General features: G+C 47.7%; 1 protein-coding gene across 5 annotated transcripts; it reads left to right on the forward strand.

The window, feature by feature from the left end:
- The first annotated feature begins 818 nt into the window (after positions 1-818).
- Positions 819-20179, forward strand: LOC129703409 (choline-phosphate cytidylyltransferase A-like). Of its 5 annotated transcripts, none has more exons than XM_055645811.1 (11): positions 853-953; positions 2720-2781; positions 7958-8059; positions 9859-9990; positions 11163-11262; positions 12803-12919; positions 15439-15590; positions 16142-16220; positions 17173-17315; positions 17957-18145; positions 19022-20179. In XM_055645811.1, the coding sequence occupies exons 4-11, from the start codon at positions 9871-9873 to the stop codon at positions 19217-19219; spliced, it is 1098 nt and encodes a 365-aa protein (XP_055501786.1). In that variant the 5' UTR covers positions 853-953; positions 2720-2781; positions 7958-8059; positions 9859-9870; the 3' UTR covers positions 19220-20179. The 5 variants fall into 5 exon arrangements, with proteins under 5 accessions (XP_055501787.1, XP_055501786.1, XP_055501790.1 ...); XM_055645815.1 differs by having other exon boundaries at positions 856-953; positions 9859-9981; XM_055645813.1 differs by having other exon boundaries at positions 859-953; positions 2716-2781.
- The last annotated feature ends 1755 nt before the right edge of the window (positions 20180-21934 follow it).

The following is a 21934-nucleotide window of genomic DNA, read 5'->3' on the forward strand; positions in this document are numbered from 1 at the left end:
GTCAGCTCTGCATAAGAGCAATCCAGCCAGTCTCATCCCCCTGTCCTCACCTCACAATTTGCTTCCTCCCAGGGGGAGATAGCAAATTGGATACAAAGTTGACTTGGTGTTAGCGACAGTGGTTTTCAGATTGGAGAGCTATAGCCAATAGTGTGCCGCAGGGGTTGATGCTGGGCCCTTTCTTGGCCATTATGTGTAATTATGATTTGGAACAGAATGTGAGCAGCATGATTTGTTGATAGTACCAACATAGTACTCTGAGCTTCAAGGGCATGAATCGCTGTATCATTCAGATTCAGATTCAATTTTAATTGTCATTGTCAGTGTACAGTACAGAGACAACGAAATGCATTCCGTGATTGAACTCTAAAACGAAATCATGTCCCACCCTGGCCATTCCTTTTTCTCCTGCTCCCATTTGGCAGCAGGCCCAGAAGCTTGAAAACACACACAAGCAGACACAAGAACAGCATCTTCCCCTCCGTTATTAGGCTTCCATAAGCCAGGGTACTGTCCAGTTCACCTCTATCCCATTGCGGACATTGGACTTTGTCTCTGGAACTGATGCGCTACAATGCTGAGAACTATGTATCTTCCCCTTTGCTCTAACTATTGGTACTTGGGTTTGACGATTAAATTGATGTGTAGTAATATCTGGTCTGTTTGGATAGTACACGTGTCATTATGAAAATATTAAACGTAAACCTGAATATCCAGGTTGAGAGCTGACTGTGAGGCAGCCAGGGTGGGTTGCTGGGGGCTGGAGGGCGGGTTGCTGGGGGCTGGAGGGGCGGGGGAGGGCGGGCTGCGGGGGCTGGCAGAGGGGCCGGAACCATTGTTCGGGCCTCGGAACTATCGTGCGGCGCCCCGGTGTTCCGCGTTCCCGGAACAATTCCGGTCCGGCCGCCAATCCCGTCCAGGTCCGTGAGAGGGAGAGAGAGACAGAGACAGAGGTGAGCGTCTGTGGCCGGGCCCGGGCCCCCAGTCCCACTGACACCCCCCCGCCGTACCCCACTCATCTCCCCTGCGGCACCCTCACTCACTGTCACCGCTCGCTGACACACTCAGCCCCTCACATGTCTCCCCTTCCTCTCATCGGCCCTCTCCTCCTCTTCACTGTCACCCGTCACTGACACACTCTCCCTCACCCAGTCACTCTTCTGTCTCTCCTTCCCCTCATTGACCCTCACCCCGACCCTCTTCACTTTCTCTTTCTCTCTCCCCTCCCTCTCCCTCCCTCACTGATCTCTCTCCCCCTCTCCCCCTTCCCGTCCCCCTCTCTCTCTCATCCTCTCTCTCTCTTCTCCCCCCCTCCCTCCCCCTCCCCCCCTCTCCTCTCTCCCCCCCTCCCTCCCCCCCCCCCTCTCCCCCTCCCTCTCCCTCCCCCTTCCCCCCCCTCTCCCCTCCCTCCCCCCCCCCCCCCTCCCCTCTCTCTCTCCCCTTCCCCCCCTCCTCTCCTCTCTCTCTCTCTCCCCCCCCCCCCCCTCTCTCTCCCTCCCTCCCCCCTCTCTGTCTCCCCCTCACTGATCCTCTCCTCTCCCACTTTCCCACATGTCTCCCCTTCTGATCATTGGCCCTCTCCTCCTCACACCCTCACACAGATGTCCCTCTCCTCTTCCTCGCTGTCACCCCCTCACCTTCACTGATCCCCCTCTCCCTCACACTCCCGCTTATGTCTCCCCTTCTGCTCATTGATTCTCTCCTCACCACCTGACCCCCACATTGACCCCCGCTGTGACTCCATCACTGACCACCGTGTAACCCATTACTGACCCTATGACTGAACCCCCTGTGACTCCTCTCACTCACCCCTTTCTCCCTCACTGTTTCCCTCATTCCCCCGCTGCAACCCCCCCCCCCCCCCCCCCCCGGTCACCCTCTCTGGCCCGTGTCCCTCTCACTAGCCCTTTGTGACAACCTCACCCCCTCACCAACCCTTTCTCCTCTCCCTTATTGTGCCCCTCACCAACGCCCCTGTCCTTCTCACTGACTCCCTGTGATCCCCTCACTGATCCACCTCTGACCCTCTGACCCTCCTCTCCCTCGCTCCTTCCCATGCCACCCTTTCCATTCATTCACCCCCTCCTCGGGTCAATACTGTGACCCCCCATATTGACCTCACAGGGACCCCCCCGGCACACCGACCTTCCCTCACACTATCATCGCATGCCCAACCCCTCATGCCCCGCCCCCCATGTCCCCCTCAGTGTCTCTCACTGACTTCCGTCTCCCTCATCCTCTCCCTCTGACCCCACTCCCTTCCATCAGCCCCTTTTGTTTCTCACATTTCCCTCATCGACCCTCCGCTCCTCAACCCCCGTCGTGTCCTGCCCCTCACCCCTACTTTTATCCTCTTCTCTTTGATCCTGCTAACCAAGTCGCCCTCATCAGCCCTCCTCGCCTTCACTGAACCCCTCCCATGTCTTGTGTATTCTCCTCTCGCCCTCCCCCATTCTACCCATTACTGATCCAGTCAATCATCATCCCCTTCCTGCCTTGATCATCCTCACCACCCCCCAATTTCCTTCCATTGTAACAACTTGATCTCCCTCTCCCTTCCCTCTCCCTTCCCTCTCCCCCCTTCCCTCTCCCTCCCCCCCCCTCCCTCTCCCCCCTTCCCTACTCCCCACTCCCCACTGCCCACTCTCCACTCCCCACTCCCTCTCTCCCCCCCTTCCCACTACCTCTCTCCCCCCCTCCTCTACCTCCTACAAGTCAGGATGGAACCTGCCTAAGTGAATGCAGCACCAACAACTCTCAAGACTCTCGACACTGTTCAGGGTAATGCAATCCATTTGATCATCATCCCATCCACCCCACTCAATACCTCCACCACATGGCAGCAGTATGTGGCGCCAACAGTAGTTACTCATCCAGCACCCCACATAATAACATAGAGCCAGTGTGAACAGTTGATCGATGGTGGGCGAGCACTCAGCTGTATCTCCACACTAAATCTCCCAAATCTGTAACCTCTACCGCTGAGATGCGAACACCACTTTCACTTCAAGTGCCACATCACCTCGACTTGGACTTGAAATGCGGCACGGTGGCACGGCAGTAGAGTTGCTGCCTTACAGTGTTAGAGACCTGGGTTTGATCCTGTCTACGGGTGCTGTCTGTACGGAGTTTGTGCGTTCTCCCCATGACCGCATGAGTTTTCCCCTGGGTTCTCTGGTTTCCTCCCACTTTCCAAAGACATGCGGGTTTGTAGGTTAATTGGCTTCTGTAACATTATCCCTAATGTGTAGGATAAAACTAGTGTATGGGGTGATCGTTGGTCAGTACGGACTCGGTGGTCCGAAGGGCCTGTTTCCATGCTATATCTCTAAACTAAATCTATGACAACTTCCTTTTACCATCACTGGGTCTAAATCCTGAATCTCCCTTCTCATTGCAATGTAGTGAATTAAGTGGTGTACCCTTTACCTGTACACGATGGACATCTTGATTGTAATCACATAAAGTCGTTCCTTTGGATAGTACGCAAACAAAAGCTTTTGACTTACCTCGGCATACATGACAACAATAAACTAAACTAAACTAGGTTTGGGCAGTATATTCCACCTGAAACATGTAAACTAAGAAGTGCAGATGCTGGTTATATCAAAGTGCTGGAGTAACTCAGTGGGTCAGGCAGCATGTCTGGAGTAAAAGTCTGAAGAAGGACCCCGACCCGAAACGTATCCTTTTTCTCCAGCGATGCTGCTCGACCCGCTGAGTTACTCCAGTGTTTATCTGTGGTCAACAGAAAGCTTGTTTTCTGCAGTTGCCCTTCTAGGGACAGATACTGAGTATGCAACGCCTGTCCCTGTGACATCATGTAAGTCTCTGCCCACAATCGCCAGGCTCCATTCATGAGCTCACAGGGGGAGCGAGGTTGGATGGCAAAGGTTTCTTTTAAAGGTGGAAAGTAAGACCAGATCTTCAGTGTGGCGGTCCCATTCTTCGTGCGTTGGACACCTTGACTAAGTTGTAAGTTAATTGGCTGTTAGCTGTATTCTGCAGGGTATTCAATTGATATTTCTATTGTTATGTAATTCATTCTGTGTTCCTGAGATGTGAAGGTTGCAAGCAAGGCCAACATTTCCAGCCCCTTCCGAATTTCTGTTGACACCCTGTGCTGTTGAAAACTTACTCAGTACTTTTTTTTTTAAATGGACACAAACTGCTGGAGTAACTCAGCGGGTCAGGCAGCATCTCTGGAGAAGCATCTGCAGTTATTTTTTATTGCATCACCTCTGGTGAACATGGATGGGTGACGTCTTAGTTTGGGACCTTCTTCCAACATGAATAGGTTGACATTTTGTGTTGGGACTCTTCTTCCAATATGGATAGGTGACGTTTCGGATCGGAACTCTTTGCCCAATATGGATAGGTTGACTTTTCTGGTTGTTATCCTTCTTCCATGTGCTGTTTTAGGTCGGGATCCTTGCCTGACCTGCTGAGTTACTTAAGGGTCACGAACCAAAATGTGGCCTATTCACGTTCTTTGGAGATGCTGCCTGATCTGCTGAGCATCTCCGGAGCGTTTTGTGTTTTTTTTTTCTAAACCCATATCTGCAAACTTTCTCCGAACTTTTTAATTTGTGTCACTGTGTCGCAAGAAATGTTTGCAAGAACGTCTTGGATGAGCTTACATTTGAAGGATGCACTGGGCGGTTGGTGCTTGAAATAAGCCATTCAGTGGGTCCTTTACGTGGTGTGAACAACAACAGTAGGTTATGTGCACCGTGTCCTTGCAGAGGTTTGTTGTTTGCTGAGTCTCAGGGGCTTGTTGTGTTTGTAAAAGATTCCACACTTCACGGAGCACATGATCATTTGCAGCAGGACATGGGGGAATGCAAGTATCAAATACACACACACATTGGATGTTTTTGTGTGTGGGGTGTTGTGTTTCGTGGCCTTTCATTTTTGTTCAGTTGCAGTGATTTGGGTGAAAGCGGACGAGGGAACATCGCAGCCGGCAAAGCAGGTATTGGTCAGACAGGAGATGGAATTGTTTGAGGAGTTTCCTGCCCTTCCCTCTTTAAAGTGGCAACCCTGTGCTTTGTGGACCTGTTTAAACATGGACAGGGTTGGCGTCTTGAGTGTAATGTTGGTGCAATCATGTGCTTTAATATTGTGTTTAATATTCTCCTGAAACATTTCACACATCAGTCCCCTTGATGGAGGAATCTGTTGAGTGATTTGGAACGTGTAGGTTTATCATTGTCATGTGTACTGAGACACAGTGAAAAGCTTTGTTGTAGAATTTATCTGTCCTGAACACCATTCCAAGACCATTACTTATCTACCTGCCCATATCCCTCCATTCCCTGCATATCCATGTGCCGATCCAAAAGTGTTTCAAACACCACCATAGTATCTGCCTCCACCAGCTCCTCCCAGACCTCCACCACCTTGTACGTAAATCAACTTGCCCCTTAAACTCTACCCCTCTCACCTTAAAGCCATGCCCTCTAGTCTTTGATTTTTCCATCCTGGGAAAAAGATTCAGACTGTCTATCCTTTCTGCATACTATCTGGGGTGGCAGGGTGGCACAGCTGGTGAAGCTGCTGCTTCACAGCACCAGAGACCCAGGCTCGATCCTGACCTTGGGTGCTGTCCGCGGAGTTTACACATTCTCCCTGCTTCCCGGGTTTCCTCTGGGTGCTCTGATTTCCTCCCACATCCCAAAGACGTGCAGGTTTGTAGGCTAATTGCCCTCTGTAATTTGCCCCCTAATGTGCAGGGAGTGGATGAGGAAGTGGGATAACATGGGACCAGTATGAATAGGTGATCAATGGTCGGTGCGGACTCGGTGGGTCGTTGAGCCTGTTTCCATGCTGTAACTGAACTCTAAACTAAGTTTAGTTTATTATTGTCGCGTGTACCAAGGTATAGTGAAAAGCTTTTTGGTGCATGTTTTCCAGCTAGTGGAAAGACTGTACTCAAGGCGTTCACAGTGTACAGATAATGGATTAAGGGTATAATGTTTAGTAGAGACAAAGTCCAATAAAGCCCGATTCAAGGTATTCAATCTAATCATATAATACTATACGTAAATACAATTAAATCAAACTAACTAAATAGTTAGGGTGGCACAGTGATGCAGCTGTAGAGTTGCTTCATTACGGCATCAGTGACCCGGGTTGGATCTTAACTATGGGTGCTGTCTCTTTCTCTCTCCCTGTTACAGTTTCCTCCCACACTCCAAATACGTGCAGGTTTATAGGTTAATTGGTTTTGATAAGATTGTAAATTGTCCCTAGTGTGTAGGAAGGCGTTAGTGTATGGGGTGATTGCTGGTCGGCACAGACTCGGTGGGCCGAAAGGCCCGTTTCTGCGCTGTATCTTTAAAGTCAAAGGTTTCTGCAGGAGCACGATGTCTCCTCAATGCTGCTGTTAAGTGTTGTGACACTGGCTCTAGTTTCTGGAGAAGGAGTTTAAATCCTTAATCCTCCAACTTGACTTTGGGAAAAGCAGCAATTCTGAGATCGTGCAAAGGAAGTCAGGAAGTGACAGATGTGATACTTTGTTCAAGGCCAGGTCCTGTATCGCTTTCCCTCTACATTCATGTAAGATGAGTCAGGCAGCTATAAAAGGAGTAGAAGTGAGTGATTGTACTAACTTACACGTCATGCTAGTGTACAGTCCAATTCTCTATCTCATTGGACTTTTTCTCTGGAGCTGGTGTGCTACAATGTCTGTTGAGATACCTGAAATACCTGAGATACCTGAAAGACACAAAGCTGCCTGACCCGTTGAGCTATTCCAGCACTTTATGTGTCTGCAGTTTCTAGGTATCTGAAAGACACCCCCTCTGCCAGTGCATGGCTCCCACACTGCGGTGTCAGCAGGAATGTTATGTTCATGGGAACAAGGGGAGGAGGGGGAGTTAGGAACCGTAGTACAGTCATCAATAACAGCCTACGGGTGGCTAAAGGATTGGTTCAATGTTAAATGGTGTTTTTATTGACACATGTATAAAGTACATACACAGTTAAATTATTTTCTTACAAAGTCCAATATGGTATTGCCATACCCAAGCCCATCCTCGGTTAGCAAGTGTACAGTCATAGTTCACTGACCGCGCATGCAAGAGGCATCACCATTTGGCGTTATTTTCAAAGTCCAGTCTGTGTTCTAGCTGTTATGAGTGTTGCCTGATCCAGGCAAGCTCCTTGCAGCTGCAGGCCTCCAGCAATCACCTTCCTTGGACTCACACTTGGGAATGGACAGAGGTTTGGGCAGATCTATCCGAGTAACTGCGACCAGTTACTCGGATAGTAAGAAAGGTTCTAGAGAGTGTTTTAAATGTGGGCTGCTTTGAGAGAGGATTCCAGAACTCAAGATCTCAGCTTCCGAAAAAGGGCGGAGTTGGTAAAATCAGGGTGCGTAGGAACACATTTCTATTGCTTATTGTTTTTTTATTGTCACCTGTATCAGGGCGGCACAGTGGTACAGCGATAAAGTTGCTGCCTCACAGCACCAGAGACCTGGGTTTGATCCTGACTAAAGGTGCTGTCTGTACAGAGTTTGTATAATCTCCCTGTGACCGTGCGGGTTTTCTCCGGGTGCTCTGGTTTCCACCCACACTCCAAAGCCGTACAGGTTTGTAGGTTAATTGGCATTAGTAATATCTAAGCACACACCAGCTAATTATACTATACGTGAGTACAATCAAGCCATACGCAGGTACAACAGGTAGAATAAAGAGATAAATACCAGAGTGTAAAATATAGCCGAAGGACGCGTTTCTGTGCTATATCTCTAAAATCTAAAGAGAGATAGCGAGCCCTAAATATCCTCATCCTAGTCAGCAACAGAGATGCATTCCTTCAGTACTGCAGTGTCAGCCTAGGTTACTAGATTTTAAATGATGGAGAATGAGAGGGGGCGGAGATGGGGTTGAAGATGACCATCAAGCTCAGGAAATTATGTCTCACTGTGTACTCTTTCTCATTTCTGCAGCTGAGACTTTGAGCTGTGTGTGTTTCTGCTTTGCTGTGTCTTTATACTGAAGATTTGTTTCCAGTCGGACCTGGGTTGAAGTCATCCTCGAACGCCACACAGGTAAGAGAAATGCTCACCGACTGCTCTCTCACCACCTCCCCCACCCTAGTCATCCTACTAATGCTACAGTTTGGACCCTTGTATCGCTCTCGTTACCACATCTTCCCCAGCCAACAAGGGCCATTATGGACCTCATCTTTCTTGAGGTCACCTGGCAGTGATTTGTTCTGGCCTTTTCTCGTCTCCAGTTTCTCCCCTCGCCTCCCCCACCACTATCTTGCACTCTAAAGAAGCGTTCCGACCCAAAGAGTCACCTATTCCTTTTCTCCCTTGATTCTGTCTGACCCACTCCAGCATTTTGTGTCTACCTTTAGCATAGGATTAATGGGTACTTGGCATGGTTAGCATTGCATTAGTAAGCCAAAGGGTCCGTTTCCTTGCTGTGCCACTCTGACTTTATTGTGGGACTTTGGTGCCTTCCAAAGAACCTGTCTAGTAACCTAGGCTGACACTGCAGTGCAGAAGGAATACGTCTCTCTTGCTGACCTTAGGATGAGGATATTTAGGGCTCGCTATCTCTCTTTAGATTTTAGAGATGTAGCACAGAAACATGTCCTTCGGCCCACTGAATCTGCACTGACCAGTGATCGTTCCGTACACTAACTATCCTACACACGTTAGGGCCAAATTACAATTGTACCAAAGCCAATTAACCTACAAACATGTACATCTTTGGAGTGTGGGAGGAAACCAGAGCACCCGGAGAAAACCCACACGGTCACAGTGAAAACAGACAAACTCCTTACAGGCAGCACCTGTAGTCAGGATCGACCCGGGTCTCTGGAGCTGTAAGGCAGCAGCTCTACGGCTGCGCCACTGTGCCACCTCAGTTCTGTGCCAAAATTTCTACCTCAGAAATTATCACAAAAAACAGGATACTGGTACTTATCTTGCTGACATGAGAACGACATCACTGTGAACAAATTCATTGCTGAACCTCCGAAACACCAATGCTGCAGAAGCATTTGAAATGTGATAATTCTCTATGCTATGTGAACCAAGCCTGCATGACTACAGATCTGAAAGTGGGAAGTGTGGTTCAGTAGGATCTTTCATTTTGGCCGATGCTTCCTGTTACATTACTCGCTTGGAGTTTATAGATAAGGCGATGACTTGCGTGTGGACCACAGGGATTGATTCTAAGTCCGTGCCAAATCCCATAGATGTTCAGAGAAAGGTTGCCCAAACTTTGAAGTTGTAACTGGAATAGTTTACCATCCAGTGACCTTTAGAGATTTGCACTTGCAGTTGTGAGCCAGGCTGGTGTGTGGACAAGTGCATTCTTGTGTGCGTTCTTACCTGTACATCTGTGGAGCTGATTAAAATACTTGAATACAACATTGGCTTCTGCAGAGATCCAATCTAATCTTTATAATCTTATTTGAAAACCTGCAGCTTTTTTCAATGTACCTTTCTGACATTTGTGACCAGCGATCCACTGTGCACTAATTCTATCCTACACACACTAAGGACAATTTGCAAAAGTCAATTCACCTGCAAACCCCGCACGTCATTGGGATGTGGGGGAAAACTGGAGCACCCGGAGGAAACCCACGCGGTCATAGGGTGAACGTACAAACTCCACACAGACAGCAGCCGTTGTCAGGATCGAACTTTAGCACCGTAAGGCAGCAACTCGAACACTGCGCCACTGTGCCACTCATGTTGTAATTTTTTGATGAATTCAGAGAATGCAACATCTGATTCTTTAAAACCTTGTTCTAAAATCTGCAGCCTTTACAATTTATATTTTTGACACAGATGTACATTTGTTTTCATTTTTCTTTTGCCCACTGCAGTCGTCTGATGAGATGGACATGCAGGTTGCTGCAAAATCAAACTCCAGGAAGAGGAGGAAAGAAGACACAGGCTCCAATGGCATCACAGACGATGACGCCATCCCAGTGAAAATCTTACGACCTGTGAGTATGGTGAGAGTGATCAGGCTATTTATAATCTAGTGGGAGAGTCGTTGTTTAAAGTCCAAAAGGACTATGACTCCATTTATTTGTTTAAAGATTTATTATTGTTACATGTACTGGGGTACAGTGAAATACTTTATTTTGTATGGCATCCAAACAGATCTCTTATTCCATACATAACTAGGGCGGCACAGTGGTGCAGCTGGTAGAGCTGCTACCTCACAACGCCAGAGAACCGGGTTCGATCCCAACCTCGGGTTTTGTCTGTGTGGAGTTTGCATGTTCTTCCTGTGACTGCGTGGGTTTCCTCAGGGTGCTCTGGTTTCCTCCCACATTCCAAACACATGCAAGTTTGTAGGGTAATTGTCCTCTATAAATCCCCCCTAGTGTGTAGGAAGTGGATGAAAAGGTGGGAGAACATGGAACGGGTGATCAATGTTCAGCATAGAATCGGTGGGCAGAAGGCCCTGTTTCCATGATGCATCCCTAAATCTAAATACAGTTGGCACTCAAAAACAATAGATAGTCAAAGGGGAAGATACAGAGTGCAGAATATATTTCTCAGTATTGTAGCGCATCAGTTCCAGAGACAAAGTCCAATGTCTGCAATGGGGCAGAGGTGAATTGGGCAGCAGCCCAGCTTATGAATGGACCATTTAGAAGCTATCTAGCCCAAAACAGGCCCACTTGGCCTAACTGCTCCTTGCTGGTTTCTAATTATCCTTCCTAATTACATCTTCTGAACTATCTTGATCTATTACCATCTTCTGTCCCTTCCTTCCCTATGGGTTTTGCAATTTCCCCTTAATCCCATCCAATCCTTCATGTGAGTTTATTATTGTTACCTGTACCGAGGTACAGTGAAAAGCTTTATTTTGCCTGCCATCCAACAGATCAGATAATACCATACATAAATACAATCAAGTAACACTCAAGTACAATAGCTCGAGTGAAGGGGAAGATGCAGAATGCAGAATGTTTGATGGCACCTCACCTCTCGGCGATTCTGTGCCCAGCTGCGTCAGTTTCAGCAAAGTCTGGTTTTCTGCAGCTCCAAAGAAAACCATTAATGGCAGTGAATCTGGGCAGCAGTTATTCTTTTGTGGTGCCTGCAGGAGAGGCCTCCCACTAACCTGAGTCCTTTCTCGCTCACTCTCGACCATTGTTCCTCTTCATTTCAGACTCTTTCTATGCCGGCTCCCTTTGCAAATGAGAATGGAGTGACGGGTGACAAGCCGTATGAACGTGTGACATTTGAAGAGGCGAAGAGCGGGACTCCGTGTGAGTACAGAAACAATTGAGGTTGTGTGCGGCTGTTGACCTCCTTCAATCATGAAGTTAAGACCAACGTGTCTAAGGGTGTGTAAGGGGTCTAATTACAAAGCACTGGTCAGTCCCCATCTGGAGAACTGCATTCAGTGCTGGGCTACGACCCCTCCATGAAAGATGTAGTCAAAAGGAAGGTGTGCAAAAAAAGACACAAAATGCTGGAGTATCAGGCAGCATCTCTGGGGAACATGAATAGGTGACGTTTAGGGTCGGGACCCGTCTTCAAATTGAACTGTCACCTATCCATGTTCTCCAGAGACGCTACTGTACCTGCTGAATGACTGCAGCATTTTACGTCTTTAATGAACGATGTATTGACCTTGGAAGAGATAAAGCGTAAATTAACCAGGGATGCACAGGTTAAAGATATATGGGCTTTTTGCAGAGTCTAAGCAGGAGCCTGGAAGTTAAGTAGTAACAATTGAGGTGTTGAATTAGAGGATTTGAAGGATGGAGTCGTAAATGGAGTTTGAGAAGCTTTTAGATAGGCTCGAGATTATGCAGGCAATGGAAGGGTACGGATCACATGTAGGCAGAGGGGATGCTGCTGCTAGGTTCTATGATTGTGTGTACTGTGAATTATTTTATACCCACTTGTAAGGTAGAGGGATCATCAATGTGATGACTCCTCTGCTGACGACTAAAGTGAGAGGGCAACATTTAACAAGAAACGGAGGGGCAACTTTCTCTCTCAGGATGGTGAATAGGTGGAAAGAGTTGCCAGAGGAGGTAGTTGAGGCAGGTAGTACAACAGGATTTAAAATACATTTGGATAGGTACATGGATAGGAAACGTTTAGAGAGATATGCACTAAACCCGTGCAAATGGGACTCGCTTAGATGGGGCATCTTGGGCAACATGGGCGAGTTGGACTGAAGGACTTGTCATAGAGTCATGCAGCACGGAAACAGGTCCTTTGGCCCAACTAGTCCATGCCGATCAACATGCCCCATCTACACCAGTCCCGCCTGCCTGTGTTTGGCCCATATCCCCCTAAACCTTTCCTATCCATGCACCTGTCGAAATGTACCTGCCTCAACTACCTCCTCCAGCAGCTCGTTCCATATACCTACCCCCATTTGTGTAAATAAGTTAACCCGTAGTTCCCTACTAAATCTTGGCCCCCCTCACCTTAAACCTATGTCTCCTTATCATTGATCCTCCCCTACTCTGGGCAAAAGATTCTGGGCATTTACCACATCTTTTCTTCTCATGATTTTGTGATCTATATGATCACCACTTCTCCTCCTGAGATCCAAGGAATAAAGTCCTTGCCTGCCCAACCTCTCGCCATAGTTCAGGCCCCCAAGTCTCGACAACATCCTCATACGTTGTCCTTTCCCTTTCATCCTTTCACCCTATGATGCCATAGAATGAACGACATAACACTGAAGAGGACTATTTAGCCAATTGTGGGTGTTTCAGGAATGAATGAATAAGTTTGCAGAGCTCATTTGATGTTGTGATGTGAAAAGGTTTCTTCCTCTTTCAGTAGATCGCCCGGTTCGAGTTTACGCTGACGGTATCTTCGATCTCTTTCACTCGGGGCATGCGCGGGCTCTGATGCAGGCCAAGAGCCTTTTCCCCAACACGTACCTGATAGTGGGAGGTAAGGAATGAGTCGTCAGTTTCCCTGGGAGTTTGTGCTACATTTTACGTGAAAAAAGATGCAAAGTGCTGGAGTAACTCAGCGGGTCAGGCAGCATCTCTGAGAACATGGGTAGGCGATGTTTCAGGTCGGGACTCTCCAGATTAAAGTGTCACCCATCCCTGTTCTCCAGGGATGCTCCCTGACCCGATGAGTTATCCCAGTACTTTGTGTCTATTTGTGACGTCTGCATCTGCAGTTTGTTGTTTCTACAGGAAAGAGAAACAGTGTTAACCTTTCATGCCGGAGAATTCCATTGGAACATTAACACTGATTCTCTTTCCACAGATGCTGACTGACCGGCCGAGTGTTTCCAGCATTGTCTATTTGAGTTTCAGGTTTACAGCCGCTACACTGTAGAGTCTACAGCCTTATTTATCTTCATGTCACGATTGCAGCACTATGGGAAGCATTGTTTTGTAAGCTGAGTTACTCCAGCATTTTATGTCTACCCTCAATTAGTTTGCTTACATGTATGCAAGAGAAATTTAATGATTTTTAAAGATTTACAAAACGGTGCTTCCCATAGTGCTGCACTCGTATGCCTCTTAATCTAGATGTAATAGATGGCACAACACGTGCTTTGAAGAGGAGGGAGCCATCACTGGTGTTAATCTTTATCTAACTTCACAAAAGCAGATGATGATTTTGTTGCCTCGCTAACTGTCTACGCTGATGGTGCTAAAATTAATCCGCACCTCGTGCTGCCTCAAAGAAGCAGCCAACAATAACAGTCAAAGACTTGTCCCACCCCTCATCCCGCCTCGTCCCTGCTGCCATCTGCAGCTCCTGTGTCTGCCCTGTTTGTTTATTCAGATTGGTTTATTGTCATGACATTCCTTTTCAGTTTAGAGATACAGCGCAGAAACAGGCGCTTCAGCCCACCGAGTCCGCACCGACCAGCGATCCCCGCACACTGGCACTATCCGACGTACACTAGGGACAATTTACACATGCACCAAGCCAATGAATCTACAAACTTGTACGTCTTTGGAGTGTGGGAGGAAACCGAAGATCTCGGAGAAAACCAGTCACAGGGAGAACGTACAAACTCCGCACAGACAGATAGTCAGGATCGAACTCGGGTCTCCGGCGCTGCAAGTGCTGTAAGACAGCAACTCTGCCGCTGCTCCACCCTGCCGCCCTCTGTTGCCATTCCCTGTTTGGATGAAGCTCACAGAGTAAACTGTAAACATACGGTAGTGATAAATATAATGACAAGTGCAAAACAGCAAATTGTAATGCAGAATGAAATAGTGTCAATTAATAACTAAGTACAATAATAGAAAAGTGGGCGATTATGTATAACCAACTCTGTTTTTATGGGTTTCTACGTTACTTCCCTTATCTTTGTTTACTTGGTTTTAATGTTAATCATTAGTTTGTGGTTACGGTGTAGATAGAACATGCAGGAAATGTGGCCAGCTAACAGGATTTTATTGACTGTATCTTCAGCTGCAACTTCATCGCCATTTACATACCACCTGTTTTACATAAATTGCACTTAATTTGGAATGAGTCTGGATTCCGTGACGCTGCAGTTTGGAACCAAGAAATAAAATTATTTTTCCAAATTATCGTGATTGGCAAAAAAAACACCTTGGAATAGTTTGAGAGGAGGAAAGGCATATTGTTATTGATATTGGTTTATTAGTATCACGTGTATCGAGATACAGCGAAAAACTTAATTTTTGCGTGACATCCAGTCAAATCACACTATACATGAGTACAAGCATGTCATACACAAGGACAACCGTCAGAGTGGTAGAACCTGACGCGGGCTGATGAGTGAGCTGGGAGAATAAATAAAGTGGGCTTAATGTAGAATTAGTATAAATGGGTGGGTGATGGTCAGTATGGACAGTGGGCTGAAGGGCTTGTCTCAGTACTAGGTTTAGATTTATTGTTTTCAAGTGTATTGAGGTACAGTGTAAGGCTGTGATTTACATGCCATCCAATAAAATCAGATAATACTACACATCAATACATTCAAGTCAAACTCGAGTACAATAGGTAGAGCAATGGGGAAGATACAGAGTGCAGCGTTGTAGCGCATCAGTGCCACAGACAAAGTCCAATGTCTGCAATGGGGCAGAGGTGAATTGAACAGCACCCTAGCTTATGGGAAGACCGTTCAGAAGCTTGATGACAGGGAAGAAGCTGTTCCTGAGTCTGGTGGTGCGCTCTTTCAAGCTTCTGTATCTTATCCCCGACGGGAGCAGTGAGAAGAAGGAATGACCAGGGGTGGGACAAGTTTTTGATTGTGCTTTTGTCAGGCAGCATGAAGTGCAGAAGGAGTCGATGGTGGGGAGTTTGTTCTGTGTGATGGACTGGGCTGCATCCACAGCTGTCTGCAATTTCTTGTGTATGGCTCTCCAACTATGATTTGAATAGATGTTGTAGCTTCATCGACGGGGGCGGGGGGGGTTCAGTTTAAATGGAAGTGAGGCAAATAATGGGATGTCTGTTTGTCCTTGTAGTGTGTAATGATGACCTGACCCACCAATTCAAAGGGTTCACTGTGATGAACGAGGCGGAGAGGTACGATGCGGTCAGGCATTGCCGCTACGTTGACGAGTTGGTACAAAACGCACCCTGGTCACTGTCGCCCGAGTTCCTAGAAATGCACAGGGTAAGTTGCTGCATCTGCTGACTACTATAGGAAGCATACACCACACAGCAGTGTGCTGATCAAAAGAAACCCTTTCTGCTCTTTGGACTGGGATCAGAGTCGGAAAAATTGGACTGAAGTTTGAATGCATGCAGAAAGTGAGAGCAATTGGGAGTCCTTTCACAAACATAAATTGTTGCTGGGATTTGAGGTACAGCACGGAAACAGGTCCTTCTGACCACCAAGTCCGCGCCGACCAGCGATCACCCGTACACTAGTTCTATCCTACACACCAGGGACAATTTCCAATACTTAGCGAAGCCAACTAACCTACAGACCTGCACGTCTTTGGAATGTGAGATGAAACCAGAGCACCCGGAGAAAACCCACGCGGTCACAGGGAAAATGTACAAACTCCGTACAGACGGCACCCGTAGTCAGGATCGAACCTGGATCTCTGACGCTGTGAGGCACAAGGCCTGAGAGCCGTGTGAGTGTAGATGGCCCAGATCTCCAAGAAGTGCGTCAACGTATCGTTGTTGTTTTAATATCTAGATTTCTTTCTGTTTCAGATTGACTTTGTAGCTCACGATGATATCCCCTATTCCTCTGCAGGGAGCGATGATGTTTACAAGCACATTAAAGATGCTGGTAGGTGGATCGGCAGCCTTTCACCACTCCACCCTTTCTCAGTCTATCAGGCTGTGTCAAAAAATCAGACCATTACGGCAAGTCACTCCCTCCCCTTACCACGCAGACAACCACCTGAGTGTTTAGCTGGTAGCTAACGGTAAAATTGGCTTGTTGGTGTATTATTATTATTAGAAACTTTAAATGGAAGCTTTTTCATTTAGTCTTTAGAGATACAGCATAGAAACAGGCCCATGGGCCCTCCGAGTCGACGCTGACCAGTGATCGCCCCCTACACTAGAACTGTCACACACACTAGAGACAATTTATAATTATACCAAAGCCAATTAACCCACTAACTTCTTTGCAGCGTGGGAGGAAACTGGAGCACCCGGAGAAAACCCACGCGGTCACAGGGAGAACGTACAAACTCCGTACAGACAGCACCCGTAGTCAGGATCAAACCCAGGGTGCTGGAAGGCAACAACTACCACTGTGCCACATCAGTGGTTTATCATTATTATTATTTTTATTAGAAGCTTTAAATGGAAGCTTTTTCATTCTGATAATTACAGGGACTGTTTTAAGGCTCAGTGATGGTGTAACTGCCTGCACTGTGTGTGACCTGTATGATCATCGATGATGTAACTGCATGCACTGTGTGTGACCTGTATGATCATTGATGGTGTAACTGCCTGCACTGTGTGTGACCTGTATGATCAGTGATGGTGTAACTGCCTGCACTATGTGTGACCTGTATGATCATTGATGGTGTAACTGCCTGCACTGTGTGTGACCTCTATGATCATTGATGATGTAACTGCCTGCACTGTGTGTGACCTGTATGATCATTGATGGTGTAACTGCCTGCACTGTGTGTGACCTGTATGATCATTGATGGTGTAACTGCCTGCACTGTGTGTGACCTCTATGGTCATTGATGGTGTAACTGCCTGCACTGTGTGACCGACAGGCATGTTTGCTCCAACACAAAGAACAGAAGGGATCTCGACGTCGGACATCATTACGAGGATTGTGCGGGATTATGACCTGTATGTGCGGCGGAACCTGCAGCGTGGCTACACCGCCAAAGAGCTGAACGTCAGCTTTATAAACGTAAGTGTCGGCAATGATCTGCTGCAACGTGCCTTTACAAACCGCAAATTACATATAATAATGCGAAGGATTGATTAGAAATCACTATTTGTTTAGTTTATACAGTAGATGCCACTTTTCCACACAGAGGGTAGAGGGTACATACAACAAACTGCCACAGGAGGTCGTATAGCGGTGTATAAAATCATGAGGGGAAGAGCTAGGTTGACTGGACAAAGCTGTGCACACTCACTGATCATAACCATTCACACACTTGCTGTTCCCTACCTATTGCACACTCACTGCCCACTATCCTTTGCACACCTATTGTTCACAATCATTTGCTCAGTTGCTATTTCCCTTTGTACACCCACAGTACACTGTTTTGCACACTCCCCATTCACTACTATTTTTCCACTCACTGTTGCCTACCTTTTGCACGCTAGTTGTTCGCTAGATTTTGCTTTCCATTGTGTACTACCTTTTGCATTCTCACAGTTCCCTCTCTTTTGCACACTTGGTGTACGCCGCCTTTCGTACGCTCACTTTGCACACTTGGTGCACAGTATCTTTTGTGCACTCACCGTGCACTACACTTTGCACACTCGTTGTTCGCTACCATTTGCACGCTCACTGTTTACCCCGTTTACACCCTCTCCCAGGAAAAGAAGTACAACCTGCAGGAGCGGGTCGACAAGGTCAAACAGAAAGTCAAGGACGTGGAGGAAAAATCAAAGGAGTTTGTGCAGAAAGTTGAGGAGAAGAGCATCGACCTGATTCAGAAATGGGAGGAGAAGTCGAGGGAATTCATCGGCAACTTCTTGGAGATGTTTGGCCCCGAGGGAGCCTTGGTGAGCACGCACGCCCGCGGTCAACAGGAGAGAATGTAAAGGGAAGCCGGGGGAGGCCATGCCGTCCATCACATTGATGCTTTCCTTCAGCACCACGTCCCTGCACTAACCCCACCTCCCTCAAGTCCCCTCATAAAGGCAGAACAGCAGCAGAATTTGCCCACTTGGCCCATTGACTTTGCTCCACAATTCAATTACGTTGATCTACTTTTCCCCTTCTCCCCGTAACCTTTGTCGCCCTTGGTAACCAAGAACATGTCAATCTCTGCTTTAAAAATACCCAATGGCGGCCTCAACTGGCGTCTGTGGCAAGGGATTCCACAGATTCACCTCCCTCCGGCTGAAGAAATTCCTCACCTCCTTTCTAAAGGAGCGTCCTTTTGTTCTGAGGCTATGACTCTTGCACTAGTGGAAACATACACATGTTTTGAGGTTTTCATTCCTCAATCCTATCTGTTGCTGCTTTGGGCGTTCTCATCGAAGGAACCCCCTTGGTTAGTGAATTCGTTTCACATTCCAACACATTGATTTCACCCATTCTGGATGGGGAAAAAACATCATCTAATTCCTATCCTACATGGTCGACTTCCTAATTTATGACCAACCCCTTGCCCCTGATACTACAGACAGGAAAATCATCTCCACATCTACCATGTCAAACCCTATAAGAATCTTCGGAATCAGTCTGAAGCAGGGTCCTGACCTGAAACGTCACCTATCCATGTTCTCTGGAGATGCTGAGTTACTCTAGCACTGTGTGTCTGCACTGCTCTAAGTTCTATGACAACTTATCTTGTGCCGCTGTGGATGATTCCCACACCGTGTGGTTATTTTTTAAATGTAATTCCCTGTTCCCCTCTTCTCTCAAACCTGTAGAAGCACATACTGAAAGAGGGGAAAGGCCGCGTGCTGCAGGCCATTACTCCGAAGCAGAGCCCGAGCAGCAGTCCGACCCGGGAGCGTTCTCCTTCGCCCTCCTTCCGCTGGCCCTTCTCCAAGACCTCCCCGCCCAGCTCGCCCAAACCGGACGTGGACGCGACCGGCTACGACACCAGCGATGACGACACCGAGTGAAGGTGCTGCGCTCTCTCTCCGTCTCCGTCTCCGTCTCTGTCTCTCCTCCTTCCTCCCCAGAGTTTTGGCGGCCACCTCCACTCTCCCCCGAGCCCCCCCCCCCCCCCCCTGCCCTCGGCTCCGTCTGTCGATGGCAACAGGTGGGGCAAGCGTTGCCTCACGCCCAGGGCGAAGGGCAGAACAAACGAGGACAAGCTACACTCGGGAATTAGAACGTTTAAAAAAGAAAATCAACCATTTCTCGCATGGAAACTGCTCCAAAAAACAAACTATGCAAACTTTTTTTTTTCCATTTTTGCATGTCAAACCATTAAAAAGAAAACTCGAAATAATCGCCAGGTAAAACAGCTTTTTCTGATACTTTAGCCTTGTGCCACAAAGCTCAGCAGACCAGGGCTTGTGTGTGTCTTAGGAGGAGAGGGCGGGACACCTTCCTTTCAACCCAATGCAGGTGGAAAGTTTAGACAATCCACCAGTGTGCCCTGTTGCCCTCTAATGGAAGACTTGATCCATGCCTATAGCCTGCTACTCAGATTTCAAAACATTTCAGATTCCGCTATTTCATAAAAAGGTGGCGCAGCGGTAGATTTGCTGCCCCCCAGCAACAGACACCCGGGTTCGATCCTGACCACGGGTGCTGCCTGTACGGAATCATTCTCCCTGTGACTGTATACGCTTCCTCTCTCACTCCAAAGACATGCCCTGCAGGTTTGTAGGTTAATTGGCTTCTATAAATTTGTGAAACTGTCCCTAGTGTGTAGGATAGTGCTAGTGTAAAGGATGATCGCTGGATGGCACGGACTCGGTGGGCCGAAGGGCCTGTTTCTCTAAAGTAAATTATCCCCTGCTCCTGAGCCTCCTCAGATGGCCATGTCCCATGCAGGAGCCTGTGCTGACAAGGTTGGGAAAAGATTAAAGCAGAGAGAGGAGGGGTACAAGGGGAACTTACTGGCTAAAGACTAAGGGGGGGGGGGTGGGAGTGGTAAGACGTAAGCGGGGGGGGGGTGCAGCATTTCGGCGATGGGCGAGATGGCTCAGAAGCGGGAGGCGGGGGAGATCTGGGGAATCTCAATATGCACGACTGAGTTAAGAACTGTGGGAGGTTTCCCCCCCGACACTCACCTGCATGCCAGTCGTGACTCCTTCCCTGACGAGTCATCGTTCAATGGCAGTTCCCTAGGGCAGGCTCGTCAGTGTAATACAGGGTTAGAGCTGACCCACGGAGTTAGTGCTTTGTGGGTTCCATCTCTGTGATATCAGCCCACCGGTTTGTGTGATTCAGCTACTTAATGTTCTCTGCATTATACTCTGGCACATGAGTGTGAAAAGCAAGCTGGTTTATACTTGGAAAACACAGGAGGAACTTGAGTAACATTTTTTCAACGGGTGCCTCTTGTATATTTAAGGAAACCTGTGATCCTGTGAATAATTCTGCTTCAAAATGCCCCCAGTTTAACTATCCCTGACATTGCAAGTTGATGCGGAAGATGCTTAAAAGAGGATGAGAGTATTTTAGCTTAAAAGTCATAGAAACAAGTAACTGCGGATGCTGATTAATGCACAAAAGGACACAAAGTGCTGGAGTAACTCGGCAGGTCAGGCAGCTTCTCAGGAGAACATGGATATGTGACGTTTTGGGTCCTTCTCGACGGCTGAAATGTCTGAAGAATGTCTGGACCCGAAATGTCATCCATCCTTTTTCCCAGGTGCTGCGTGACCCGCAGAGTTACCCCAGCACTTTGTGACCTTTTGTTTACAGGTTATACACCTTGTTTGTACCTGGGCAAGGCACCAGCAACAAATGGAGGATCAAGGAACTGCAGATGCTGGAAACAAAGCGCTGGGGGAACCCGGCGGCTCAGGCAGCATCTGTAGAGGAAAATGGATAAGCGATGTTTCGGGTCGCGACCCTTCACAGACTCATTTCCCTTCCACAGATGCTGCCTGACCCGCTGAGTTCGCCCAGCACTTTGTGTTTCGCTCAACATTCCACCATCGGCGGTTCCTTGCGCCTCCCTTTGTTGCTTGTGTTTGCAGGTGAGACCGGTGTTGGCAGGCTGATAATTAACGGAAACTCCTTCCATCTCCCACAACGTGAGTTTGCAGCGTTATAAAGAAAGTGGAAGGAGACACAGAAACAGAACATTTTGTATGTGTACACCTGCTCCCTCTGTGCCTCTGGTGTTTCAGTGTGACTGACAGGTGGCAACTGACGCTGTAATCTCTTGCAAACAAGTTGCAAACTTGTGTTTCCTTCTTGCGAGCAAATCTTTCAATCTCCAACAAGTTTTGCCCTAATGTTTTAATGAGGAATGGGTGATCAACCGCAAATGGACAAATGTCTGAGAGTTAACCATCTCAGTGTAGAAATCGCCAGTCCTAAGAAGACACTGAGCTAAACACAAAGTGCTGGAGGAACTCAGCAGGTCAGGCGGCATCTGTGGAGGGAATGGACTAATGATGTTTTGGGTTGGGACCCTTCAGACTGATGGAGTATGAGGGAGAAAGCAGGAAAAGAGAGGTGGGGGTGGGGCAAGGCCTGGCAACTGATAGGTGAACAATTTCACCTCCTGCCTTTGTCACTTCCTCCACTCATCTTTCAATCACCTGTATCCACCTATCACTTGCCAGGCTTTTCCCCACCCCCACATCCCCACACTTTTCCAGCTTTCTCCCCCTCATCTATTCCATCACATTTGGAGAAGGGTCCCGACC

The sequence above is a fragment of the Leucoraja erinacea genome, chromosome 14 (genome assembly GCF_028641065.1).
Source record: "Leucoraja erinacea ecotype New England chromosome 14, Leri_hhj_1, whole genome shotgun sequence".
Taxonomy (NCBI): Eukaryota; Metazoa; Chordata; class Chondrichthyes; order Rajiformes; family Rajidae; genus Leucoraja; species Leucoraja erinaceus.